Source organism: Erythrolamprus reginae, chromosome 3 (assembly GCF_031021105.1).
Source record: "Erythrolamprus reginae isolate rEryReg1 chromosome 3, rEryReg1.hap1, whole genome shotgun sequence".
NCBI lineage: Eukaryota > Metazoa > Chordata > Lepidosauria > Squamata > Dipsadidae > Erythrolamprus > Erythrolamprus reginae.
The window spans coordinates 17762302-17790162 of record NC_091952.1 but is presented as its reverse complement, the minus strand read 5'-3'; the positions used below and the strand labels follow the sequence as shown (position 1 = coordinate 17790162).

The following is a 27861-nucleotide window of genomic DNA, read 5'->3' as shown; positions in this document are numbered from 1 at the left end:
ATAATAATAATAATAATAATAACAACAACAACAACAACAACAATAGCAACGATAGCAACGATAACGATGATGATGATGATAATAATAATAATAATAATAATAATAATAATAATAATAATAATAATAATAGATGCTTGGGAAGTGTTCGAGTTGTGATATTGTGATACAAAAGCCAGCATATCAATCTCATTTGCTGTGTATTACTGGTTTTGTGAATAAAATAATAATAATAATAATAATAATAACAACAACAACAACAACAGCAACAACAACAACAATAGCAGCAGCAACAGCAACAACGAGTTGGAAGGGTCTTTTAGTCCAACCCCCTGCTTAGGCAGGAAACCCTACACTACTTCAGACAGATGGTTATCTAACATCTTCTTTAAAACTTCCAGTGTTGGAACATTGACAACTTCTGGAGGCAAGCTGTTCCACGGATTAATTATTCTGTCAGGAATTTCTCCATAGTTCTAAGTTGCTTCTCTCCTTGATTAGTTTCCACCCATTGTTTCTTGTCCTACCCTCAGGTATTTTGGTGAATAGATTGACTCCCTCTTCTTTGTGGCAATCCCTGAGATATTGAAACACTCTTCCCTGGTCCTTCTTTTCATTAAACTGTCTTAAAGTTGCCAAGTTTGAAGACCTCTGCCTTAACCACCACCACACTGCGCATGCGTTCATGAACCCCCCCCCCCTCGGGCTGCCCTGCCCCTCTCCCATGCAAGGCCCGTTTTTTGCCCTCCCCAGGATCTAGAGGCTTCCCTGGAGCCTGGGGATGATGAAAGTGTTCTCCCCCATCCCCTGGAGCCTCCGTGTGAGCTGAAAATCAGCTGGCTGGCGTGCACATGCACACTGGAGCTGAGATAGGGCAATGACTCACGTGTCAACAGATACGGCTCCGCGTGCCACCTGTGGCACACGTGCCATAGGTTCGCCATCACGGACATATACTGTCCCTTCATCCTGTGTTTTCATCATCTTTTTTATTTATTTATTTCATCCAATACACACTGAAGAGAGTAAACATGTACTAATATATATCAAGGAAAGGATAGAAGAAAAGATATAAGAAGAAAATATGTCAATGAAGAATGGAGGAAAAGATATATGAATGAAAGAAAAGATATAGGAGATATAGGAGAGACAATTGGACAGGGGATGGAAGGCACACTAGTGCACTTATGCACGCCCGTTACTGACCCCTTAGGAACCTGGAGAGGTCAATCGTGGATAGTCTAAGGGAAAAATGTTGGGGGTTAGGGGTTGACACCATAGTTCCCTCTAAGCTGAGCAGGTGAGCAATCGCTCACTTAAAAATCATCATCAACTCAGAGTTTTCCAAACCTGCCCAGAAGCCGAGAGGGAAATTTTATTATTTCTGTGTCGCCCAGTCCCAAAGGGACTGCCGCTCAGACACTATACTTTTCCGCCCACCCCAAAAAAAATTTAGAGAGAACACTGGTTGACACTACGGAGTCCGGTAATAAGTTCCACACTTCGACAACTTGGTTGCTAAAGTCATATTTTTTACAGTCAAGTTTGGAGCGGTTAATATTAAGTTTGTATCTGTTGCGTGCACTTGTGTTGTTGCCGTTGAAGCTGAAGTAGTCATTGATAGGCAGGACGTGGCAGCATATGATCTTGTGGGCAATACTTAGATCGTGTTTAAAGCGTCATAGTTCTAAGCTTTCTAGACCCAGGATTGTAAGTCTAGTTTCGTAGGATATTCTGTTTTGAGTGGAGGAGTGAAGGGCTTTTTGGGTTGGACATTTTCGAGGGCGTTCATGTCTGAAATGTGATACGAATTCTTTTCAGATTCGGCTTGCCATCAAGCCTAATCAAGATTTCATTTGCCTATTAAGGGAAAACTTCTGGCGCTATTTTATACTTTTGCAGAATATGTCATGGGGGGGGGGGGTAAATAATATGCATTTTGTTTTCCCTCTAATGAAAAATTGCTGTTGTTTTAAGAATCATGTTACCCAGGACAGCATCCCACCCCCTTCCAGGTTCATGCAGAAGTCAAGGAAAGAGTGGCAGAGCGGTTTGAAGAGCATCTTCCTAATACCTTTTATGCGCAGGCAGCCCTAATATATATTCTGTCACCATTCCATTTCTTTTGGAGGAAAGGAAATAGATTCAAGCAGAGACCCAAGAGCACCTACAGAGGGATTTTTAGCTATATATTTCTGTGGGCCTGACAAAATGCTGCTGACCTACTTAATTAAATGTGGTCTTGGATGCTGACAACCAAGATTTATAAAACTCACTTAGACCTTTATTGAAAAATCAATTATTTCTAACATGCAAGCAAAACAAAAAATACATATGAATAAATAAATATGCCAAAGAGCAATGCTTGGTAAACTGACCATAATCAATATGGTTAAAAATACAGCCCACAACCTTTTTTAACATTCCAACCTCCACATCTTTGATTCCCAGGGTGCGATGTGGTCCTGAGTTCCCAAAGCTACAGCGTTGAATCTTTTAATATTTTATTACTGGAAACTTTTCAACCAGCAAGGGGTTGAAACAACCAGTCCTGTCAAGATAACTCGATAGAAGTCTTGAACAAATGCAAAATAAAATAATCGTAATCAAAAGTGGGCCTTTTGTAATTAGCAGTAGCAATAGCATTTAGGCTTATATACCTCTTCATAGTGCTTTTATACCCCTCTCTATGCGGTTTACAGAATCAGCCTTTTGCCCCCAACAATCTGGGTCCTCATTTTACCCACCTCAGAAGGATGGAAGTAGATAGGTCTTCTCCGGGTCCCGTCAACCAAACAATGTCGCTTGGCGGGACCCAGAGGAAGAGCCTTCTCTGTGGCGGCCCCGACCCTCTGGAACCAACTCTCCCCAGAGATTAGAATTGCCCCCACCCTCCTTGCCTTTCGTAAGCTGCTTAAAACCCACCTCTGCTGCCAGGCATGGGGGAACTAAGATACACTTTCCCCCTAAGCCTTCATAATTTTATGTATGGTATGTTTGTATGTATGATTGGTTTTTATATAATGGGTTTTTAACTGTTTTTTAGTATTGGATTTTGTTGTACTGTTTTACTGCTGTTGTTAGCCGCCCCGAGTCTGCGGAGAGGGGCAGCATACAAATCCAATTAATAATAATAATAATAATAATAATAATAATAATAATAATAATAATAATAATAATGGAAGGCTGAGTTAACCTTGAACTAACTTGTTCTTAACAAAATACATGCAACAATAACATGGACCCTTCTAGCAAAAATATAATGTAAAACTTCATAAAAAGTAAATACAGAGAGTCTTCAATTTACGATCATAATTGTGCCTGACAAGTTCAGTCATTAGTTGTGATGGACATAGAGGGAGTCAACGTGTGACTGGACCCATTTTTACAACCTTTTTTGTGGCCATTATTAAGCAAAGATGGTAGTCACTAGCGAACACTGCAAGTGTTAAGCAAATGGATTGTTCTCCGGTTTTTGTTGGAAACCTGAAATAAACATTGGTTTCTGAGAAAACCATCGTCAACCACAGTCACGTAGCCATATATGAATAGAATAGAATAGAATAGAATGAATAATTTTATTGGCCAAGTGTGATTGGACACACAAGGAATTTGTCTTGGTGCATATGCTCTCAGCGTACATAAAAGAAAAAGATACATTTGTCAAGAATCATGTGGTACAACACTTAATGATTTCCATAGGGGTCAAATAAGCAATGAAGAAACAATCAATATTAATAAAAATATTAGGATACAAGCAACAAGTTACAGTGATACAGTCCTAAATATATATAGGAGAAGAACAGGGTGAGCTGGAGGGAAGAGTTAAATGTGTCATTGGTTTAGTCATTGCGTTGCCACAAGAGATCCAAGTCCAGTCCTCTTTGTTTCTATTGATCCTTATTTAGCTTTAGCCATTATTTAACTAGATCTGTGACAGTTTCAACAATTGAGACTTTCAAGAGGAAATTGGACGGCCACTTGTCGGAAATGGTGTAGGGACTCCTGCTTTAGCGGAGGGTTGGACTAGATGACCTAAGGGGTCCCTTCCAACTCTACTGCAATGCTAGCAAGGCTTCAGTGAGGTCTGGACAGGAGAATTGTGCCCATGCACAGGGGCAATACAGAGGGAGTGTGCATGTATTGGGAGAAGGGAATGGGTATAGGCACATACATGTGTGCTAGCACACACACGCACACACATCCTTTTGGCACGCGAACCAAAAAAGGTTCGCCATCACTCCTATGGGTGCACCAGATTCAATGGTAATTTTTCATTATAATTATTACATTTACTCCTTTTAATTTGTTTGGATAGTTAGCTGTCTCGAGCTTGATCATTACAGTGATCCCTCATTTTTCAAGGGGGTTGCGTTCCAACACCATCCATGAAAAATGAATTTCCGTGAAGTAGAGGAAAGATATTTTTTTTATGTATTTAAGGAGTATTTGGACTTTTAAAGCCCACCCTTTGCATTAAACCAGCGGTCCCCAAACTACGGCCCGCGGGCTGCATGTGGCCCGCTGAGACCATTTATCCGGCCCATGGGTGAGTGACAGGAGCACAGGTACATACTTTTCTTTTAATTAAATTCTCTCCTTAATGATCCTTCAAAACGTACAACACCAATTATATTTCTAACTTATTAACCATTATGCCAAAGTGCTTCCTTCTTTCTTTATACATTTTTCTATAAGCCAAGAAAACCTTGCATAGCCAATCAGATGTTAACAAAAGAAAATTAAAAACAAAACATAAACATATATGAATTTCAGATTTCTTCCCCCCCCCCTCTAAATAGTATGTTCCCATTTTGTTTTTTACTTTAAAATAAGGTATGTGCAGTGTGCATAGGGATTTGTTCATAGTTTTTTTTATATAGTCCGGCCCTACAACAGTTCGAGGGACAATGAACTGGCCCCCTGTGTAAAAAGTTTGGGGACCCCTGCATTAAACAGTCATTCTATAATGTTTCTCAGCTGGAACTACATGTGATATCCTACCAGTTTCTTTAATAGAGTTACAGTAGTCCTGTAGAAGAATTTTACGAATTTTTAATGGATTTAAAACTTTTAATGGATTTAAGCCCCCTTTGAAAACCCGTGAAATAGCGAATCCGCAAAAGGTGAAAAGTGAAGTAGAGAGGGATTACTGTATAGGGAAAAAAACAGGTTGCAAGAGCCTGGATCCATAAATAAAACAAGTGCTCCTCACTTCCAGATCGGTCCATCTCCGCCTGTTCCGCAAACAACCCAAGGTTTTATCGGATGGAGGTCTTCAGTTCCAGGCTTGGAACTAGAGCGTTATTATCAGATCAGAAGCTCTAAAGGTGCCTTTTACAAGGACTTGAAATGGCCAAACGAACCAACCGACTGATTTCAACCAGTATGTAGGCCGACTTTGGTTTCTTTCCCTTTCCTTCCCTAAGCATCTTTCAGCCATTTCTATTAAGGAGTCGCCTTGCTTATTAGTAACCTGTTTCTGTGTCACCGTTGCAAAGCTTTGGATTCAAATGAATTACGGTACAGGAAGCGTAGCCTAGTAACAGCAGTATTAAACACCAGTTCTGTGCAATTTGTTATGCTACCTTACTATTTTATTCTTTTCCTTTATAACAATTTGGGGATTTTTTAGCAGAATGGAGCAAAGGAAATATTGCTTGGGATGCTCATTGAGGTCCATATGACCTTCAAAATTGCCCCCACCCCAAATTCACTTTAGGTATAATTGACATGCCTCCTGCCATTTCGAGGTAGGATGCACAGAGTATTGGGTTGCCCCCGGTACACCTGGGATCGCTGATTTGTTACCGGAAATGGAGATATGTGCACATTTATGTGCCCCCGCCACACCCCCGCGCATTAATTTACACCAAAGAAATTGGTGAAAATTGGCAATTTTGGGGGTTTCTTTGTTTCTGTGCATGTGTGGAAGCAAAAGAAATCACCAAAATCTTGCATGTGCGAATGTTCTCGCGTGAGATTTTGGTAATTTTCACTGATTTTTTTGCTTCTGCACATGGGCAGAAGCAAATTCTCATGCAAATTCCTACCGCTGCACATGCTCACTCCTGTGCCAGCCTCCGGGACCGATCCGGTAGGGAAATGTAAGGGCGGCCCTTCATTGGATGCACGTCAAACTAGTGCTACAAGAGCCAAATCAAATTAATGTAGTTTAAAAAAATGAACATCTACTCAAAAAAAAAGGATTTAGGGGTAGTGATTTCTGACAGTCTCAAAATGGGTGAGCAGTGTGGTCGGGCAGTAGGAAAAGCAAGTAGGATGCTTGGCTGCATAGCTAGAGGTATAACAAGCAGGAAGAGGGAGATTGTGATCCCCTTATATAGAGCGCTGGTGAGACCACATTTGGAATACTGTGTTCAGTTCTGGAGACCTCATCTACAAAAAGATATTGACAAAATTGAACGGGTTCAAAGACGGGCTACAAGAATGGTGGAAGGTCTTAAGCATAAAACGTATCAGGAAAGACTTAATGAACTCAATCCGTATAGTCTGGAGGACAGAAGGAAAAGGGGGGACATGATCGAAACATTTAACTATGTTAAAGGGTTAAATAAGGTTCAGGAGGGAAGTGTTTTTAATAGGAAAGTGAACACAAGAACAAGGGGACACAATCTGAAGTTAGTTGGGGGAAAGATCAAAAGCAATGTGAGGAAATATTATTTCACTGAAAGAGTAGTAGATCCTTGGAACAAACTTCCAGCAGACGTGGTTGGTAAATCCACAGTAACTGAATTTAAACATGCCTGGGATAAGCATATATCCATCCTAAGATAAAATACAGGAAATAGTATAAGGGCAGACTAGATGGACCATGTGGTTTTTTTCTGCCGTCAGTCTTCTATGTTTCTATGTTTCTACTCCAAAAAAGGAAAAATCCTAGACTTTTCATGGATGTTATATAGTTCCATCAACTTTACTGCAATCTTCCTGGTGGGATTCAAATAAGTTAACAACTGGTTCTCTGCCCTAATGACCAGGTAGGTGGGCGTGGCCATGGTGGGCATAGCTAGGGGGTGTGGCAGGCAGCACTCACCCTCCTGTACACACCACACACACCCATGCCCCAGTTTGGGCTAGTAAGCCTCCCTGCAGCCTCCTGGGAGCAAAAATGGGCTATGGGGGGGTACGTTGCACTCCCTATGCCCCATTTTGGCCCTAGTAGGCCTCTCTGCAGTATCCTGGGAGCGAAAAAAGATCACAGGGAAACTGTGTCACATTCCCCTACACCCAGTTTTGGGCCTAGGAGGCTTGCCTGAACTTATATGGAAGCCAAAAGGAAGCTTGCGGGGACTCCTGGAAAGGGTGTGGAGGGGCAAAGGCAGCCAGCAATTTAACTACTGATTTGCCCGAACTAGCCCAAACCAGTTGAATCCGACTACTGCTACTAATGAGGTCTTGGCATTTTCAAAAATGCTTAGAGCGGCCATCGAAAAGTTGTCTACTTCTATTTTAAAATGTAACATGGTTTGCTGCTTTTTGTCATACAGTATTATCTACAACAGTGTTTCCCAACCTTGGCAAATTGAATATATCTGGACTTCAATTTCCAGAATTCTCCAGCCAGCATTCGCTGGCTGGGGAATTCTGGGAGTTGAAGTCCAAATATCTTCAAGTTGCCAAGGTTGGGAAACACTGATCTACAAATGGTGGTTTAAGTCTAGATTGTGTGAGCTCAGTCAATTGTGGTTTATCCAATAAATAGAGCTTCACAAACCTTTTAAGAGAGAGGATGGTGGGGAAAGGGATAAAAAGATACAGAAAATTAACATGTGTATTAATCATTTCATAGACAATTTATATTTCGTGCATCAAACGTGTAGTTTCTGTTCTTGTTCATGGCTGTGTTCATAAAACCTGTTTAACCTTACTTTGTATTAATCCACTTAAATAAATTGAATCACAACCATATTGGTTTGCAGAGTATGGAGAGCCACAAAAATTCTAACCCAGGTTAATATTTAGCAAGCTTAAGAGATAATGTGAATGCAATCATTGAGTCAGCTAAGCATGTTGTATGAACCCGTCTAGTCTTTAATAGGACCAGCTCTGATTTTGCTGGTGATTTTTTGAAAGCTAATTCAATTCAGCTTTGCTCAATTCCTTGAGATCGGATAAAATTAGTTAGTTTTTGCCATTTAATATGCGCATGAACTGTGTAAAAAGAAAGAAAATGGACAGCCATTAATAGAAGTTAGAAAGAGGGGGCCAACAAGAGCAACTTGATCAAAGATTCCCCAAAACATAGAACCAACCACAGAATTTAAATGCAATATATCAACATTCAGCAAACAAGAGGGTCAAATGCCTGTTCTCTAAAATTGGTGATCTCAATCAGTGACAGAGATAACTCAGGTAGCACTCAGCAGTTATCAAAGTGAGACCTGGCGTAAGTCAATAAAACGAAGTCTTTAAAACTTAGGTAAATGAAGATAGTGTTGGCTGGGCATGCCAATCTCAAAAGCTGAGTATATTAGGTTATTCAAAGAGAAGAAAATTTGTGTGCTCAGCTAAGAAATTGAAAAAGAGCCCAGAGGGAGTCAGTGGCACCACCGCTTCCCCATTGCTCCAAGAATGTGTCCACAAAGTCACCAGGAGTTGATCATTACCAAAAGAGTTCTTTTGTAGAGTGAATTCCTCAGACGGAATAAGATAGCTCACTTACCATGAGCTGCAACAGAGATTTCTGTGCTAAAACTTTGACCAGCCCTACCCCCGCCTCCCCACATTCCTGAGGTTAAATGTTGCTTGTAAAAAGGTTTTCAAAATTACATAAAATAACTTTTTAAGTGAGAAACAAAAAAAACAACATTTCACAGAATTACGAATAAAGTGCTTTTCTATGTAAGTTTTTGGATGCCTTTCCTATTCTTTTTAATATGTTTGTGAGTGACATAGGGGAAGGTTTGGTAGGGAAGGTTTGCCTATTTACCGATGACTCTAAAGTGTGCAATAGGGTTGATATTCCTGGAGGGGTTTGTAATATGGTAAATGATTTAGCTTTACTAAATAAATGGTCAAAGCAATGGAAACTGCAGTTTAATGTTTCCAAATGTAAAATAATGCACTTGGGGAAAAGGAATCCTCAATCTGAGTATTGCATTGGCAGTTCTGTGTTAGCAAAAACTTCAGAAGAGAAGGATTTAGGGGTAGTGATTTCTGACAGTCTCAAAATGGGTGAGCAGTGTGGTCGGGCGGTAGGAAAGGCAAGTAGGATGCTTGGCTGCATAGCTAGAGGTATAACAAGCAGGAAGAGGGAGATTGTGATCCCCTTATATAGAGCGCTGGTGAGACCACATTTGGAGTACTGTGTTCAGTTCTGCAGACCTCACCTACAAAAAGATATTGACAAAATTGAACAGGTCCAAAGACGGGCTACAAGAATGGTGGAAGGTCTTAAGCATAAAGCGTATCAGGAAAGACTTAATGAACTCAATCTGTATAGTCTGGAGGACAGAAGGAAAAGGGGGGACATGATCGAAACATTTAAATATGTTAAAGGGTTAAATAAGGTTCAGGAGGTAAGTGTTTTTAATAGGAAAGTGAACACAAGAACAAGGGGACACAATCTGAAGTTAGTTGGGGGAAAGATCAAAAGCAACGTGAGGAAATATTATTTCACTGAAAGAGTAGTAGATCCTTGGAACAAACTTCCAGCAGACGTGATTGGTAAATCCACAGTAACTGAATTTAAACATGCCTGGGATAAACATGTATCCATCCTAAGATAAAACACAGGAAATAGTATAAGGGCAGACTAGATGGACCATGAGGTCTTTTTCTGCTGTCAGTCTTCTATGTTTCTATGTTTCTAACAGTAATTTTTTTCAGGTTCAGATCTGGAAATGAATTGTCTTTGACTTAAATGATATGTAGCAATAAAACATGATGTTGAGACGAAAAACATGTCTATGTCCATGTATGGGTTGTTGTTGTTTTTTCATATCGGGCTCTGGATAACAATGCAGGAAGATTGGTGTTAAATAGCGTGCACTACAAACTCTTAATCAGAGCCCCAACTTCTATAACTTGGAACTTGGAATTTGTTTGGAACAAACTTCCAGCAGACGTGGTTGATAAATCCACAGTAACTGAATTTAAACATGCCTGGGATAAACATATATCCCTCCTAAGATAAAATACAGGAAATAGTACAAGGGCAGACTAGATGGACCATGAGGTCTTTTTCTGCCGTCCATCTTCTATGTTTCTATAATCAACTGTGTCTTTCAATGATTATATGAGCTTTGCATAATATTGATTTCCCCCAGATGTAACAATTTATCAATATATTCCACACCATTTTTTCCCGTATAGTAAGGACAGGTGTGCATGCATTCGGTACAAAACTAATCGGATTTCCCCTCAAAAATGTTAAAACATTGCTCTCTGCAAAAAGGTTTGACAGGGAATTTCAGGCAAACAAGGACTTTCTCTGTTTGAGTTCCACAAAGGATTTATCTCTGATATCTATCTTCCTAAATCTAGACCAGCAATGTCCAACTTCGGAACTTTTAAGACTTATGAACTTCAGCTCCCAGAATTCTCCAACCAACATGTCTGGCTGGGACAGAGGTGGGTTTCTCCCAGGTTGGACCGATTCTCCTAAACCGGTAGCAACCCACTAGTGATGTCACGATGACATCACAGAATCAGATTGGTCAGTGCTGGTCCATGGAGGCCACCATGTTTTTTTTTTAATTTTAAAAAAATTGGTTTTTTTCTTCTTTTCCGAGTTTCTGGCACTGTGCAAGTGGCACCATCTTGTTTTTGGCTTTCTTTTTTAAAAAAAATCTGATTGTTTGCCACTGTCATGTGCAGCCACACGGCAGTGAGGCAAGTTAGAACCCGCCCCTGGACTGGGGCATCCTGGGAGTTGAAGTCCACAGGACTATCATCTTTGAGTTCCACAAAGGACTTATCTCTGATAGAATAAGAATATAGAGTAGTAGAGAAGAGAAGAGCAAAACAGAACAGAATAGAATAGAATTCTTTATTGGCCAAGTGTGATTGGACATTCAAGGAATTTGTCATTTGTGCTTTCATATATCTACCTCACTAAGTCTAAACCAGGAGTGTCCAACCTTGGATCTTTAAGACTTGTGGACTTCAACTCCCAGAATTCCCCAACCAGCATTGCCACCAGTTTGATACATTTAGTCCAGAAGATATGAGTATCTGTAATGAAGTGTGAGAATGAACTTGGAGGAAAGCAGGAAGAGATGGAAAGAGATTTAGGAAACTCGTTCCCAAGTTTGTTTGTTTGTTTTTCTTTGCCCAATTAGATAAGAGAGGCAGGAGCCTGCAGTGACTCAACAGGCAGAGGAAGAAACTTAGGGAGGATTCACCCTAATGGATCAAGCAGTTAAAAATGGTGGTGGGAAGTCTGTATACTTTCAAACGTGTAAAATTCTGTTAATGTAATACTACAATAAAAGAAAACAAAATGTTCCTCTAGTTGTTTTTCCTGCCTGGTTTACACAGGCGAGCTGACAGCACCCAAAAGTTTCACAGCTAATAATTACACTTAAAACTATTAAAGTGAGCCGATTACAGCTGCAAACTTTAAAAAAAAGTTTCTAGCAACTCAGACATTCTTTTAAACTGGTGGTCCAGGGTACTTAAGATTGGACTGCACATAATTTAAGTTGTGGGGGATTTTCTGCAGTTTTAAAATTTTACTGTATGTATGTGTGTGCGTGCACGCTCACTCCGTTTGCCCATTTTCATCAGTCAATAATTTTCAAATATATTTCTTCATTAACCAGATATCTCTAACATGGTCCTCCTAGATGGATGTTCTTTCTTTTTTTTTTAAGGAGGGGATAACAACAATAACAGTCACCTTCAAACACAGAACAAATTAGTGATAAAAAGGTCTGGCTAGTGAATTGCAAACAGGCAGCATCCAAGTATTTAATCACTCCAGCTATGAAACTTGGCATTTAATCTATGGAAATTAACCTCCTTATTGGAATCCAACTGGGTACATAAATGTCACCAGTGCTTTAAAAGGCCACACAATTGCCAAGGTCACAACAGTGTAAGTAAATCTGATGTATTATCTTAGGCATGAGCATCAAGACCAATTCCCATGTGACTTTTGTTCTTGTCCTTTAAAGATCATCTTTAGGATTTGGAACACGGGTTTCCGCGTTAATTTTGTGGGCCCGTATTGCTGTTTCTTGTTATTAGTTAAGTTTCTTAATCAGAACAAGATTCTCTTAATGCTTCACCACGAGATGTAAAATAATAAAACAGCACAACTCATAGCACAGGTGTTAGAATAAATAGGCACAGGGAATATGGTTTTTTTTAGAAAAAAAGCAATGCCAATGGGCCAGTTTGCAGTTGAATCTGCAGAATAAATTGATAGAGTCAATGATCAACTAATTGAGTCATTCATTCATTATTGGGTTATAAATTCCTGGATTCAAGTACAGTGGTACCTCGTGATACGAACCCCTCATCATACGAACTTTCCGAGATACAAACCCGGGGTTCGGAAATTTTTTGCCTCTTCTTCCGAACTTTTTCCGTCTTACGAAGCCGCCGTCTGAACGTCGAACCCGGAAGTTCGGCAAAAGTTCGGGTTTGGCGTTCGAGTTCAGGAGAATGCTGAGAAGCCCCACCGCCCAGCTGTCAGCTTTGCAAAAGAGCCGTGGAGCTGTCGGCTGGTTGGGAGGCTCAAACGAAGGTGGGGAATCCCAATAGGGAATTCCATGGGCAGAGCTTTGACATCACGGAGATGTCCTTCCTGGCCGGCTGAAACGTGGACTCCAGGAAGGACGTCTTCGTGACATCAAAGCTCCGCCCATGGAATTCCCTATTGGGATTCCCCACCTCCGTTTGAGCCTCCCGACCGGCCGACAGCTGCGCGGCTCTTTTGCAAAGCTGACAGCCGGGCGGCGGGGCTCCTCAGCGTCCTCCTGAACCCGAAAGCCGAACCCAAACTTTTGCCGAACTTTTGCCAAACTTCCGGGTTCGGCGTTCAGGAGAACGCTGAGAAGCCCCCCGGCTGTTTCAAAAGGCGGCGGGGCTTCTCGGCTGCCTCCCGAATGCCAAACCCGGAAGTTCGGCAACAGTTCGGCAAAAGTTCGGGTTCAGCCCCCCAGCTGTTTCAAAAGGCGATAGCCGGGTGGCGGCGCCCAGTGGAGCGCCATTTTTGCGGGAGGGGGTGTTCTTGCATGCATTAATTGATTTTACATTGTTTCCTATGGGAAACATTGTTTCATCTTACGAACTTTTCGCCTTACAAACCTCCTCCGGGAACCAATTAAGTTCGTAAGATGAGGTATTACTGTACAGTGGTACTGTTACCTACAAACGCCTCTACTTACAAACTTTTCCAGATAAGAACCGGGTGTTCAAGACTTTTTTGCCTCTTCTCAAGAACCATAAACTATTTATATATAAACATATATCCATCCTAAGATAAAATATAGGAAATAGTATAAGGGCAGACTAGATAGACCATGAGGTCTTTTTCTGCCGTCAATCTTCTATGTTTCTATGTTTCTAAATGCATTAAGATGTCAAAGGCCTGAAGACCAAAATATATGAAGAACAACTGCAGGATTTGGGTCTGACTCCTCTAAAGAAAAGAAGAATTAAGGATGACATGGTAGCAGTATTCCAGTACTTGAGGGGCTGCCACAAAGAAGAGAGGGAGGTGAAATTATTCTCCAAAGCGCCAGAAGGCAGGACAAGAAATAATGGATGGAAACTAATCAAGGAGAGAAGCAACCTTGAATTAAGGAGAAACTTCCTAACATTGAAAGCAATTAACCAGTGGAAAAATGACAATGTTATCTCATCTCATCTCATCTTTGAAGAAATACACCTATGTGCAATGGTTTCCTTCCTTCTTACAAACCTATCCACCTACGCACTCATCCTATTGTTCCTTTTAGGAGCAAATAACATTATGTCAAGTGCAGAAAAGGAATAAGAGTGAGTAAGTCAAAGAAATTAAAGACATCAGAGGGGGGGGAGACAGAGGAAGGGTAGCTAAAACTAGCCTTAACTAACACAATTTGTTCTATTCTCCATAGCTTTCTAGGTGGATTTTTTTTCCCTTTCAAACCTGTTGAGTTTATGCCATTCCCCCTACACTGGAGGCCCCCAAACTTGGCAACTTTAAGACATGTGGACTTCAACTCCCAGAATTCACTCAGGCCCTCAATAATCAAGGCCGTCTTGATTATTGCAATGCGCTCTACATGGGGCTACCCTTGAAAAGTGTTCAGAGACTGCAAATAGTCCAGAATGCAGCCGCAAGAGCTGTCATGGGTCTACCTCAATATGCCCATATAACACCTATGCACGAGCTGCACTGGCTTCCTATTAGTCTCCAGGCACAATTCAAGGTGTTGGTTATTACCTATAAAGCCCTATATGGCTCAGGGCCAGAGTATTTTACGGGACCGCCTCTTGCCATATACCTCCCAGAGACCAATAAGAACACACAGAGTTGGCCTCCTCAAGTCCTATGGACTAAACAATGCAGGTTGGCGGGACCGCAGGGGAGGGCCTTCTCTGTAGCTGCCCCGACTCTATGGAACCAAGTAACCCCCGATGTCCTTACTGCTCCCACCCTACTAGTCTTCCATAAGGCCATGAAGACCTGGCTTTGCCGGCAGGCCTGGGGATCATGAATTGTACATCTTTCATGGCCAAACTGTATGAATGGTATGTATGAGTCTACGGAGAGGGGCGGCATACAAATCTAATAAATAAATAAATAAATACATAAATACATACATACATACATACATACATACATACATACATACATACATACATATGATTACAACTATTTTTTTATACAAATGGGTTTTGTTTTAGATATTATATTCTTTTTATTGCCTCTATCTATCTATCTATATTTCTATGACAGAAGGAAAAGGGGGGACATGATCGAAACATTTAAATATGTTAAAGGGTTAAATAAGGTTCAGGGGGGAAGTGTTTTTAATAGGAAAGTGAACACAAGAACAAGGGGACACAATCTGAAGTTAGTTGGGGGAAAGATCAAAGGCAACATGAGAAAATATTATTTCACTGAAAGAGTAGTAGATCCTTGGAACAAACTTCCAGCAGACGTGATTGGTAAATCCACAGTAACTGAATTTAAACATGCCTGGGATAAACATATATCCATTGTAAGATAAAATACAGGAAATAGTATAAGGGCAGACTAGATGGACCATGAGGTCTTTTTCTGCCGTCAGTTTTCTATGTTTCTATGTTTCTATCTATCTATCTATCTATCTATCTATCTATCTATCTATCTATCTATTAGATTTGTATCTATCTATCTATCTATCTATTAGATTTGTATCTATCTATCTATTTATCTATTCATCTAATCTATCTAATCTATCTATCTACCTACCTACCTATCTATCTAATCACACCACTCTCAAATGCTAAAGTCAGAAGGGTGGGGGAGAGAATTAATCCCCCCATGCCTGGCAGCATAAATGGGTCTTCAACATCTTGCGGAAGGCAAGGAGGGGGGGGCAATTCGAACCTATGGGGGGAGTTGATTCCAGAGGGGCCGGACGACATTGTTTAGTCAATGGGACCCGGAGAAGGCCGACTCTGTGGGACCTAATTGGCCGCTGGGATTTGTGCAGCAGAAGGGGGTCCTGTAGACCTCACCTGGTTGGATTTCATCCCTTCTGTGCAAGAGAACAGACCCAGCCCGACTCCATTCCAGTCGAAGCACCAAGAGTTTTACCAGCTACTTCTGCATCTCTCGCGCACGCCTTTGTCAGCTCGGAGACCGTCCGATTGTCGTTTGCTGACGAGACGTGCTTTCTGTACACATTTCTGCAGGCGCAGAAATCCCATTTATATATTCCAAAGGCGCATCAAGTAGAAATTGACACATCCAAAACGACAAATATTGTTTGATTAACATAATTTGCTTCTACGAATTTTTTTATTTCTTTTTTTAACCTCCAGTTCAGTTCCTTTCCCCCAACCCCCCTTTTTCCTTCTGTTTTCAAGAGGACACAAGGGTTGTGTGTGTGTTGTTGTTGTTGTTGAGAAAGGGGTGGCCAAATCTCTTTTGACATGAAACGCTAATGCGATTTCTGCCGCGACCTTCTACTGGCCTTTGCATTCTCACCTTTCTCTCTTCGCGGCCTCTTCGGCAAATAATAATAATAAAAAAAACCACTGTTCCAGCAGAGGCCTGTTGGTCAGCGGCAAATCTCTCCTGGCTCTCCGCCAAAACCCCTGGGGCTTCTGAGCAAATAAAAAAGGGGTCTTTTTTCTTATGACACACATTTAAATTTAGCACTAAGCAAAGAGGGAGGTGGGGAGATGGAGGGAAATATGTAAAATGTCAGTGTCTGACAGGCAGAAAATTAGAATGCATTCCCCTGGGAATTAAATGGACTTTTCTGCTTCTAGTCACTAACTGTGACAAGGTTAACATTTCTCAGCTTAATGACTAAGGACATTAACCATGCGTGGGAATAAGGCATAAAATTAGGAGGGGGTATTTGGCTAAGTGTTTGGTGACACAGGTGCCAACAGAACCAGGCTAATTTCAGGATAACTAGGAGCGGCTCTCACAGAGACGCTAAGTTTAAGGTTGAATTTGGAGGATGCCAAGGAGATATTGATTTGTTGCAGCTAAAAGTCATTTGTGGATGGGAACCAAACTAAAGATAGTCCTCAACTTATGACCACAACATTTCTGTGTTTTCAGGGCCTTATGGAAGACTGGGAGGGTAGGGATGGTGCGAATCTCTGGGGTGAGTTGATTCCAGAGGGTCGGGGCCGCCACAGCGAAGGCTTTTCCCCTGGGTCCCGCCGGACGGCATTGTTTTGTCGACGGGACCTGGAGAAGGCCCACTCTGTGGGACCTAATTGGTTGCTGGGATTTGTGTGACAGAAGGCGGTCCCGAAGGTATTCTGGTCCAATGCCATGAAGGGCTTTATAGGTCATAACCAACACTTTGAATTGTGACCGGAAACTGATCGGCAACCAATGCACACTGCGGAGTGTTGATGTGACATGGGCATATCTGGGAAAGTTCAGGATTGCTCTCGCAGCTGCATTTTATATTGTTCTTAGAATTGTTTTTAACTTGTTGGAAGCCGCCCAGAGTCCTTCTGGAGTTGGGCAGCGTCTAAGCATAATAAATAAATACTGCCTGTGTCTGCCTCTCCCTGAGAGCTGGCATATTGCTTTCCTCTGCCCTCCTCTCTTTTCATATCTGTTCCAGATTCTTCCACTCATCCTGCCAAGTTGGGTGGCATAAGTCACGTTTTTCAGTGCCGTTGTAATTTTGAACAGTCGCTACACAGACTGTTGTAAGGTGAGGACTCCCCATACCCTATCAAAGACCACTGAACTTAGAAGGTGTTATGCCAGGCTTCACATTACGAGCCCCAATTAAGTTGGGGCTCGTGTTGTAAAGTAAACAAAGAGTCAGTTTATCAAAAGAAAAATATTATACACACACACCTTAGTCAGCCAAAGTGCTCTCCCACAAACCACAAGCCTGGAATGCTGTGAAAAGCAAAAACAAAAGCAGAGCAGATAAAGGCAGCTGTGAAGATGTCACAGCCACCCCCCTTCAAGAGTCCTCAAGCTGTACTTAACTATAATATTCCAAAAAAGTCCTTGTAAATCCTGAAGCAGTTCAAAATCAAACAGCACTCGCCTCTCAACAAACTGATAATTTCCCACACCGAGAGGCAGCGACGCTGGCAATTTATCAGCAGCCCCATTAGCCTAATTGGCCCAGCCACAGGTGTTCTCCCTTATCTTCTATAATACTTGAGCAGTTGTTCCCTTCTCATCATAAAACTGAGCCTGCGAGCATCTATGAATCCCTCTTACTCCGAATCTAATGATGATTCACTAATGGGGTCATTAGTTAATGGGCTGCCTGTAACTACCTCATCATCCAATCCTGCTTCACTCCCAGAATCTTCCCTTGACACAGAATCTTCACTGTCCAAAGCTGTTGGCAGTAAAACCGGTCTCTGATAACGTGAGGATTCTCCCAAACCAACCCCCACAGTCTTCGGAGCAGGGGCTGGCCCAGAGCCAACCACAACAGAGGGCAGGAGAGGGGAAGGTTTTGCATGGTTGTCTGGTTTGGAAACATTACATACGCACGTTGAAGGGCTGCCAAATTCTTTACTACCACACTGTGGGCGTGGCTTATGCAGGACGCTCTGCATTTTCCTTCAACATCTTTCAGTGCAAATTGAGTGCTGTGGGATGGAGCTGCATTTTTGCTGTCCCACTGCGTATCCCCCCCTCCGTCTGGGCAGCAGCCTACCCCTGCATACACATATCTCCGGGACCACCTTCTGCCGCACGAACCCCAGCGACCGATTAGGTCCCACAGAGTTGGCCTTCTTCGGGTCCCATTGACTAAACAATGTCGTTTGGTGGGTCCCAGGGGACCCCGAGTCCACGGAGAGGGGCGGCATACAAATCAAATCAAATCAAATCAATCAAATAAATAAATACATACATACATACATACATACATACATACATACCTTCTCTGTGGCGGCCCCGACTCTCTGGAACCAGCTCCCCCCGGAGATTAGGACTGCCCCCACTCTCCTTGCCTTTCGTAAACTCCGTAAAACCCACCTCTGCCGTCAGGAATGGGGGAATTGAGACAGCTCCCCCGGCCTATGCAATTTATGTATGGTGTGTTTGTGTGTATGTCTGTTTTAATAACAGTGTTTTTTTTAATGTTTTTAAATTATTAGATTTGCCATGAATTGTTTTATTATTGTTGTGAGCCGCCCTGAGTCTACGGAGAGGGGCAGCATACAAATCTAATAAATGAATGAATGAATGAATGAATGAATGAATGAATGAATACATACATACATACATACATACATACATACATACATACATACATACATACATACATACATTTTATGTTTGGTATGAATGTGTTGTTTGGTTTTTAAAAAAAAATAATGATAGGGTTTTATATGTTTTTTAATATTAGATTTGTTCCACTGCTATATTGTTTTTATTACTGTTGTGAGCTGCCCCGAGTCTTCGGAGAGGGGCGGCATACAAATCTAATAAATTATTATTATTATTATTATTATTATTGTTATTGTTATTATTATTATTATTATTATTATTATTATATAATTAAATCAAGTCCCAGTGGGTATGGCTAGCTGATGAGGCCAAAATAAGGCCAAAATAGATCTATATTAGTCTCCCTTAATTTTCAAATTCAGCAAAAAAACCATGTGACATATATATATATATATCTGGGATGGACACTATCTGTTCCTCCCCTTCACGTAGCTCAGGCCCCGAAGACAGCTGCCTCTCTCCCTAGAAGAGGATGAAGGCCCTGGCTCTGCATCTGCTTCCTTATCAGAGCCTTCCAAAGTTTCTGAAGTTGGCCCAGGCTCCCCCAACTCCTCCTCTTCCCCATCTGACTCCTCTGGCAGCTGACGGGACCACGTGGAAGCTGCAATGGTCGTATGAAAAATGTGTATAAGTAACTTTATTTCAAAGCCATTGCAACTTCAAATGGTCACTAAATGAACTCTTGAGGGCTGCTTCATACACCTCGCACAAAAGAGCTCTATTCCTCCTGCTCAGCCCTCGGCTGGCCCTTGCCTCTACCCAAGGGGACTTGTACTGCTCAGATTTGTAGGAGAGGAAGAGCAACTTGTTATCTTTAATTAAATCTCTAGTAGCTAATTTCGCCTCCCAACTGCTTGGAAACATTACTTGTCAGAGCCAGCACCAGCCTCATCTATCTCCCAATCCCAGTATTGTACAACTGGGGGTTGGTCTCCATGAAAACGAAAGTGAAAGAAAAACCGGGGAGCTATTTTGGACTCTCGGGGAGGGAGGGGCAGGGGGGAAGCAGGCATTGCTAGAATTAATCCAGGCTTGTTTTCCCAAATGTTTCATTATTTATCTGCTTCTCCCAGGATAATAAAAAGCAGTAAATTTGCTTTGGTACCTGCTGCACTTGGAGAAGCAGAAGGCAAAAGTCTGAGCACTACAATAGCAAATTATTATTTTCGGCACGCTTCTTCCCAGCCGAAGCTCATTTTACAGATAAGATAAATAAGACCGGGAGGCAAGCAAAGCCAACTAAACTTGCGAATGTTTGTTCCAACACAGCAATCTAAAATAATGTCCAGAGTCTCTCTGAAGATTCTCAATCATCCAGGCCACAGTTGTCCCAAAGGGGCTTCACCAAAAGGCCACTGGACTTATTAATGTTCGACTTCTTTTATCACTTTGTATCTATTTACATTGTATTTTTATTGTTGTTATAAGTCGTCTTGAGTCTTTCGGGATTGGGCGGCATAGAAGTCAAATAAATAGATAGATAGATAGATAGGTAGGTAGGTAGGTAGGTAGGTAGGTAGGTAGGTAGGTGGGTAGGTAGGTAGGTAGACAGACAGACAGACGATGATAGATAGATAGATGATAGATAGATAGATAGATAGATAGATAGATAGATAGATAGATAGATAGATAGATAGATAGATAGATAGATAGATAGATAGATAGATAGATAGATTAGATAGATAGATAGATGATAGATAGATAGATAGATAGATAGATGATAGATAGATAGATGATAGATAGATAGATGATAGATAGATAGATAGATGATAGATAGATAGATAGATAGATTAGATAGATAGATAGATAGATAGATAGATAGATAGATGATAGATAGATAGATAGATAGATTAGATAGATAGATGATAGATAGATAGATAGATAAGATAGATAGATAGATGATAGATAGATAGATAGATAGATAGATAGATAGATAGATAGATAGATAGATAGATAGATAGATGATAGATAGATAGATAGATAGATAGATAGATAGATTAGATAGATAGATAGATAGATAGATAGATAGATAGATGATAGATAGATAGATAGATAGATAGATGATAGATAGAGAGAGAGAGAGAGATGATTGATAGATAGATAGATAGATTAGAAAGATAGATAGATGATAGATAGATGATAGATAGATAGATAGATAGATAGATAGATAGATAGATAGATAGATAGATAGATAGATAGATGATAGATAGATAGATAGATAGATGATAGATAGATAGAAGGATGGATGGATGGATGGATAGATAGATAGATAGATAGATAGATAGATAGATAGATAGATAGATGATAGATAGATAGATAGATAGATAATGATAGATAGATAGATGATAGATAGATGATAGATAGATAGATAGATAGAGATAGATAGATGATAGATAGATAGATGATAGATAGATAGATAGATAGACAGACAGATGATAGATAGATAGATGATAGATAGATAGATAGATAGATGATAGATAGATAGATAGATAGATAGATAGATAGATAGATAGATAGATAGATAGATAGATAGATAGATAGATAGATAGATAGTTTTGGGGTTTTGTTTTTTTTCTTCAAAACATTCCAAGAAATGATGAGAAGTGAAATGTTTTCAAGGGAAAAAAACCCAGCTGCTTTTTTGGAAAAGAATCTTTGGAGCAACCACAATGTATTTTTATCTGCACCCCTTTCTGTTCTGTCCGGCTCTCTGGTAGACTCATCCCAAAAATTCACAGGTACAAATTTCAGACACACACACGTTTGAAAATTCAAAACAATATTCTTTATAAGGAAAATTCACTTAAACCAAGCCCTCTTTTGGTATAGCAAAGAGCACTGGTCTCCAAACAAACTGGTAATTTGTACAAGTCCCTTATCAGTTCTGTGATACTTAGCTTGCAGCTGTGAGGCAATTCACAGTCCTTCTTCTTTCACAAAGTGAAACACACTTTGCTCTGGTTTAGTTTAACAGCGGGGGGAAATCAGCACACAAAAGATCAAAGTCAGTAAAGCAGTCACAAAACACAATGATCAGATAATCCTCCACAATGGCCAAACCCACAGGCTGCTCTTTATAGCAGCCTCACTAATTACCACAGCCCCACCCAACCACAGGTGGCCTCATTTTCTTTGATAATAATCTCTCAGTTGTTGCTACTTATGCATCGATCTCCGCATGCGTGGCTGTATCATTAACTCTTGTTCTGAATCCAAGGAGCAGCTAGATAATTGATCTCCTTCTGAGCTGTCTGCCACACTCTCCTCCTCCCTGTCACTCATGTCTTCTTGGTCAGAGGAGCCTTCATCAGCAGATTCCACCGGGGGCAAAACAGGCCTGCAGCATGTGGATGTCTCCCCCACATCCACAGTCCTTGGGGCAGGAGCTGGGCCAGAGCTAACCACAACATAACCTAAGTTAGATTTTTATGTTTTTTTAGTATTGAGATTTCAGTGTGTTTAATATTAGATTTCTTCATGTTTTGTATTTGTTTATTGTGAGCTGCCGTAAGTCCCAGGAGAAGGGCGGCATAGAAATCTGATAGATATCGTTGTTCGACTTCTTTTTATTGTATTATTGCATTGTTTTTATTGTTGAAAACCACCCTGAGTCCTACAGGATTGGTGGCATAGAAATCGAATAAATTAAAATAGAGAGAGGGGGGGTAATGATAGATAATATTTGGATGATGTTAGTATGTTTCGGTGCAGCTAGGCTGCAAGACCTTTGACATACGCAGAGCAGAGTTTATGGTAAGAGTGTGGATGTGTGATATAGCCAGTAACGACCCAGACTTAATATGGCTGGGTGTGGTTTGATGGCTCAGCAATTGCCTGCTGTGTATTTATAGAAGGAAGGCAGCTCAGGTCTCGCTGTGTTCGCCCTAGAACAAGGACATATATATACCCTGGATTGGGCCGAGAGGCAAATAAGGAGCTGTGATGTTCCTTCAATACTCCAGGGTGATTTGGAAATTTCTTTGATTAGGCGTGATATCCTGAGTAGTTGGAGCTTGCAGACTACTTGATTGTTTCCAAATCCTACACGGGAAGAAACCCGAATTTCCAAATCCAAATTTCCAAATCCTACACGGGAAGAAACCCATAGGTACCGTAGATGATAGATAAATGAGAGAGAGACAGACAGACAAACAGATAGACAGATAGACAGAGAGCTCTGGCTCTATGGCTCTCTATCTGTCTATCTGTCTGTCTATCTGTCTTTCTCTAGACAGAGAGAGAGATAGGTAAGTAGGTAAGTAGGTAGGTAGAAAGACTGACAGACAGACAGTTAGATAGATAGGTAGTAGGTGACAGACAGACAGACTGATTTCACCCCTGGTTTGAACTGAATTAATCCTATTCAAACTATACTGCTCAAAAAAATAAAGGGAACACTTAAACAAAACAATATAACTCCAAGTAAATCAAACTTCTGTGAAATCAAACTGTCAACTTAGGAAGGAACGTATTGACAATCAATTTCATTTTGTTGTCAGCACGGTTCAACTTTGTACAGAACAAAGTGTTCAATGAGACTATTTCATTCATTTCATTCATTTCAAAGGATGTGTTCTTTGAGTGTTCTCTTTGGGTTTTTTGAGAAGTGTATTTGATCCGAATGTTCCAAAAGGTGCTTTTTCAAAAGGCAACCAGATTGTTGTTTTTCCTTGAAGACGTTTTGGCTTTTAATCCAAGGAGCCTCTTCAGTTATGGTCAGAACTGCCTTTTGGGACAGCGCAGGGGGGGGGGGGAAGCATCTTTGGAATAACCATGACCTGAATGACTTGAGAGAGAATCTCCATAGACACTTGATCCAAACAAATGCAACAATTGGATTTGAACAGAGCTGACCTCCATTGAAGTGAGGACGCGAATGAAATCAAGGCTTTGAAATTGAACTGACAATTTGCATCGGGTCAAGGTTGATTCGCCTTACTCTGTTTCATGCCGTTAACTACATTTCTTTCTGGCAGTATGATCTACGTCCTATGTACTTCTCAAAAGACTTTTGTGGCTCCGTCTCGCGCTAGCCTTGTTACCTCATTTGGTTTCCCTGTTATAGCCCGTATAAATCACTCGCCAGGCCCTAATTCCAATATAGTCAAATTATTTCAGGATGTTCACTCTTTTCCGTAGCCGCCCTTCTTCCCAATCCACAACCTTGCGATTCTGTTTTGTATCCTCAGCACACATCAGTCAATTTTGAAATTGCATCTTGCTCAAGGTCGCTGTGCCTGCTTTTAAACGCTCTCCAGTTCAGTCCATGGTCTCGGCACCTGAATAAACACATATCTGATTTGTTTATCCTGTTTGTTACTCACAAATTACCTTGACTGCAACCTGGAATTCCAACGTAATATTCATTCTCTTTCTCTCCCTCCATCCTCCCGAGCTAGACGTGAAAAGCTAATCAGAGGCGGTGAAAAGAAGCATAACTAACCATTACTTACCTTGGGATGCTTTTACAGAAGTTATAAAGAGGCTTGAGGAAAGAGAGAACATTGCAACAATTATCCAGAAATATACCTTTGTTAAACGCTATGAGTGGGTCCCCAGAACTTAGAAATTATGAAATTTCTCTATTGGGCAAGAAGACCTATCAGCTTGTCAGATTTCAGTTGTGTAAGAGTACACAGTGATGTTTGGGAGGGAAATATATTGCTGAACTTTGAGGTATCACAGCTCACATTAGAGAAACATCTTTCGGCTGTGGCGAGGGGGGCGTTTGCCCAGGTTCGCCTGGTGCACCAGTTGCGGCCCTATTTGGACCGAGAGTCACTGCTCACAGTCACTCATGCCCTCATCACCTCGAGGCTCGACTACTGTAACGCTCTCTACATGGGGCTACCTTTGAAAAGTGTTCGGAAACTTCAGGTCGTGCAGAGTGCAGCTGCGAGAGCAATCATGGGCTTTTCCAAATATGCCCATGTTACACCAACACTCCGCAGTCTGCATTGGTTGCTGATCAGTTTCCGGTCACAATTCAAAGTGTTGGTTATGACCTATAAAGCCCTTCATGGCACCGGACCAGATTATCTCCGGGACCACCTTCTGCCGCACGAATCCCAGCGACCAGTTACGTCCCACAGAATGGGCCTTCTCCGGGTCCTGTCAACTAAACAATGTCTCTTGGTGGGACCCAGGGGAAGAGCCTTCTCTGTGGCAGCCCCGGCCCTCTGGAACCAACTCCCCCCAGAGATTAGAATTGCCCCCACCCTCCTTGCCTTTCGTAAGCTCCTTAAAACCCACCTCTGCCGTCAGGCATGGGGGAACTGAGATACTCCTTCCCCCTAGGTCTTTACAATTTTATGCATGGTATGTCTGTATGTATGTTTGGTTTTATAATAAGGGTTTTTAACTGTTTTAATATTGGATTGTTATATACTGTTTTTATTACTGTTGTTAGCCGCCCCGAGTCTACGGAGAGGGGCGGCATACAGAGCCGGGGTGGCGCAGCAGTTAGAGTGCTGTACTGCAGGCCACTAAAGCTGATTGTAGATCTGTAGGTCAGCTGTTCAAATCTCATCACCGGCTCAAGGTTGACTCAGCCTTCCATCCTTCCGAGGTGGGTAAAATGAGGACCCGGATTGTGGGGGCAATATGTTGGCTCTGTTAAAAAGTGCTGTTGCTAACATGTTGTAAGCCGCCCTGAGTCTAAGGAGAAGGGCGGCATAAAAATTGAATAAATAAATAAATAAATCCAATAAATCCGATAAATAAATAAATAAATCAAATAAATAAATAAATCACTTTTCATTTGTCACCATTTCACTACTGCTTCTTCTGTATTTCCTACCATACATCACTGAAAAACTATTTGCATAAACATCTAATTTTTTTTTTCAACAAAGTTCTAAGACAGGGGTCCCCAAACTTGGCAACTTTAAAATTTGTTTACTTCAACTCCCAAAATTCTCCAGCCAGCAGAACTGGGAGTTGAAGTCCAGAAGTCTTAAAGTTTCCAAGTTTAAAGACCTCTGTTTTAATATCTTGGAAGCACCCGTGAAATGGAAAATAGAATAAAATAGAATTCTTTATTGGCCAAGTGTGATTGGACACACAAGGAATTTGTCTTTGGTGCATATGCTCTCAGTGTACATAAAATAAAAAGATACATTTGTCAAGAATCATGAGGTACAACACTTAAGGATTGTCATAGGGGTCAAATGAGCAATCAGGAAACAGTATTAATAAAAATCTTAAGAATACAAGCAACAAGTTACAGTCATACAGTTATAAGTGGAAGGAGATGGGTGATAGGAATGATGAAAAACTAGTAGTAATAGTAGTGCAGACTTAGTAAATAGTTTGACAGTGTTGAGGGAATTATGTATTTAGCAGAATTATGGCGTTCAGGGAAAAAACTGTCCTTGTGTCTAGTTGTCTTGGTGTGCTGTGCTCTGTAGCGACGTTTTGAGGGTAGGAGTTGAAACAGTTTATGTCCAGGATGCGAGGGGTCCGTAAATATTTTCACCGCCCTCTTTTTGACTCTTGCAGTCTACAGGTCCTCAGTGGAAGGCAGGTTGGCAGCAGTTGTTTTTTCTGCAGTTCTGATTCTCCTCTGAAGTCTGTGTCGGTCTTGTTGGGTTGCAGAACCAAACCAGACAGTTGTAGAGGTACAGATGACAGACTCAATGATTCCTCTGTAGAACTGTATCAGCAACTCTTTGGGCAGTGTGAGCTTCCTGAGTTGGCACAGAAAGAACATTATTTGTTGTGCATTTTGATGATGTTTTTGATGCTTAGGTGACCATTAGGAGCTAGGAGGGTCCTAAATTGTTCTACAAGAGGGATCGCAAACTCAATTTCATTGAGAGCCACATCAGGGTTGTGTTTGACCTTGGGTAGCTGGGTGGACATGGTGTTAGGGGCGCTTGTGGTGGCCTGAGCACTCTGCAAATAACTTGAAAATCAGCGACCTTTCAGACAGTCTCTTCTCAGGAATTTAGTTAATAACAAAAAGTAACACCAAATAACATCTTAAAAAGAGAATATCAAAATTACCCATTAAACTACTTCATTAAAAAGAAAGACATCATTTCATTTATTAGATTTGTATGCCGCCCCTCTCCGCAGACTCGGGGCGGCATACAAATCACTTGAGCCTTTGCACGCAATTTGTGTTGTGACAATAAATGACAGCTTCAAGTGTCACTGTATAGTTTTAAGATCAGTTTGCACATTTTAAATGGTCATATGCAGGCAGAAAAGCCGTAAATGTGTGTCGTACTCATGCCCCTAACTTCAGTTGTTCATATTAATTCCTTGCTGTTCCTTTTTGCCTTACTTCTTAAATATGCATTTGTCTAAGGGCAGGGCCCTGATGTTTTGAAATAATTATTTTGCTATCTTTCCATGTTGTGTACTTTTACTGCAGTGATGTTGGCACCCTTCAAAATCCACATTTGAAAAATAACTTCGTTGGACCCCGCTGCAGTCAGAAAGCGACAGCATTCACTCTTGAGTTTCATTTTGGGACAGGAATCCAGTGTCCAAGTCTGTCAAGATCCTTTTGAATCTTGAGTCAGTCTTCCAAAGTGTTAGCAATTCCTCCCAGCTTGGAGTCCTTTGTAAATTTCATGAGTTCCCCTTCTATCCTTCACGGAAAGAAGGAAGGAAGGAAGGAGGGAAGGAAGGAAGGAAGGAAGGAAGGAAAAGAGAGAGAGAAAGAAGGAAAGGAGGAGGAGGAGAACCAGAACCAGAAAAAGGCAGAATCAGAACAGAAAAAAGAAGGAAGGAAGGAAGGAAGGAAAAGAGAAAGAGAGAGAAGGAAAGGAGGAGGAGGAGAACCAGAACCAGAAAAAGGCAGAATCAGAACAGAAAAAAGAAGGAAGGAAGGAAGGAAAAGAGAGAGAGAGAGAAGGAAAGGAGGAGGAGGAGAACCAGAACCAGAAAAAGGCAGAATCAGAACAGAAAAAAGAAGGAAGGAAGGAAGGAAAAGAGAGAGA

At 41.2% G+C, this 27861-nt stretch overlaps 1 protein-coding gene across 1 annotated transcript in view; it reads left to right on the top strand.

Moving 5' to 3' along the window:
• CIMIP1 (ciliary microtubule inner protein 1) overlaps positions 1-27861 on the top strand; it is an 80521-nt gene that overhangs the window by 33969 nt on the left and 18691 nt on the right. The window contains exon 4 of the mRNA XM_070744561.1: positions 5219-5383. Coding sequence (XP_070600662.1) covers positions 5219-5374 — 156 coding nt within the window. The 3' untranslated portion in view covers positions 5375-5383. The remainder of the gene's footprint in view (positions 1-5218; positions 5384-27861) is intronic.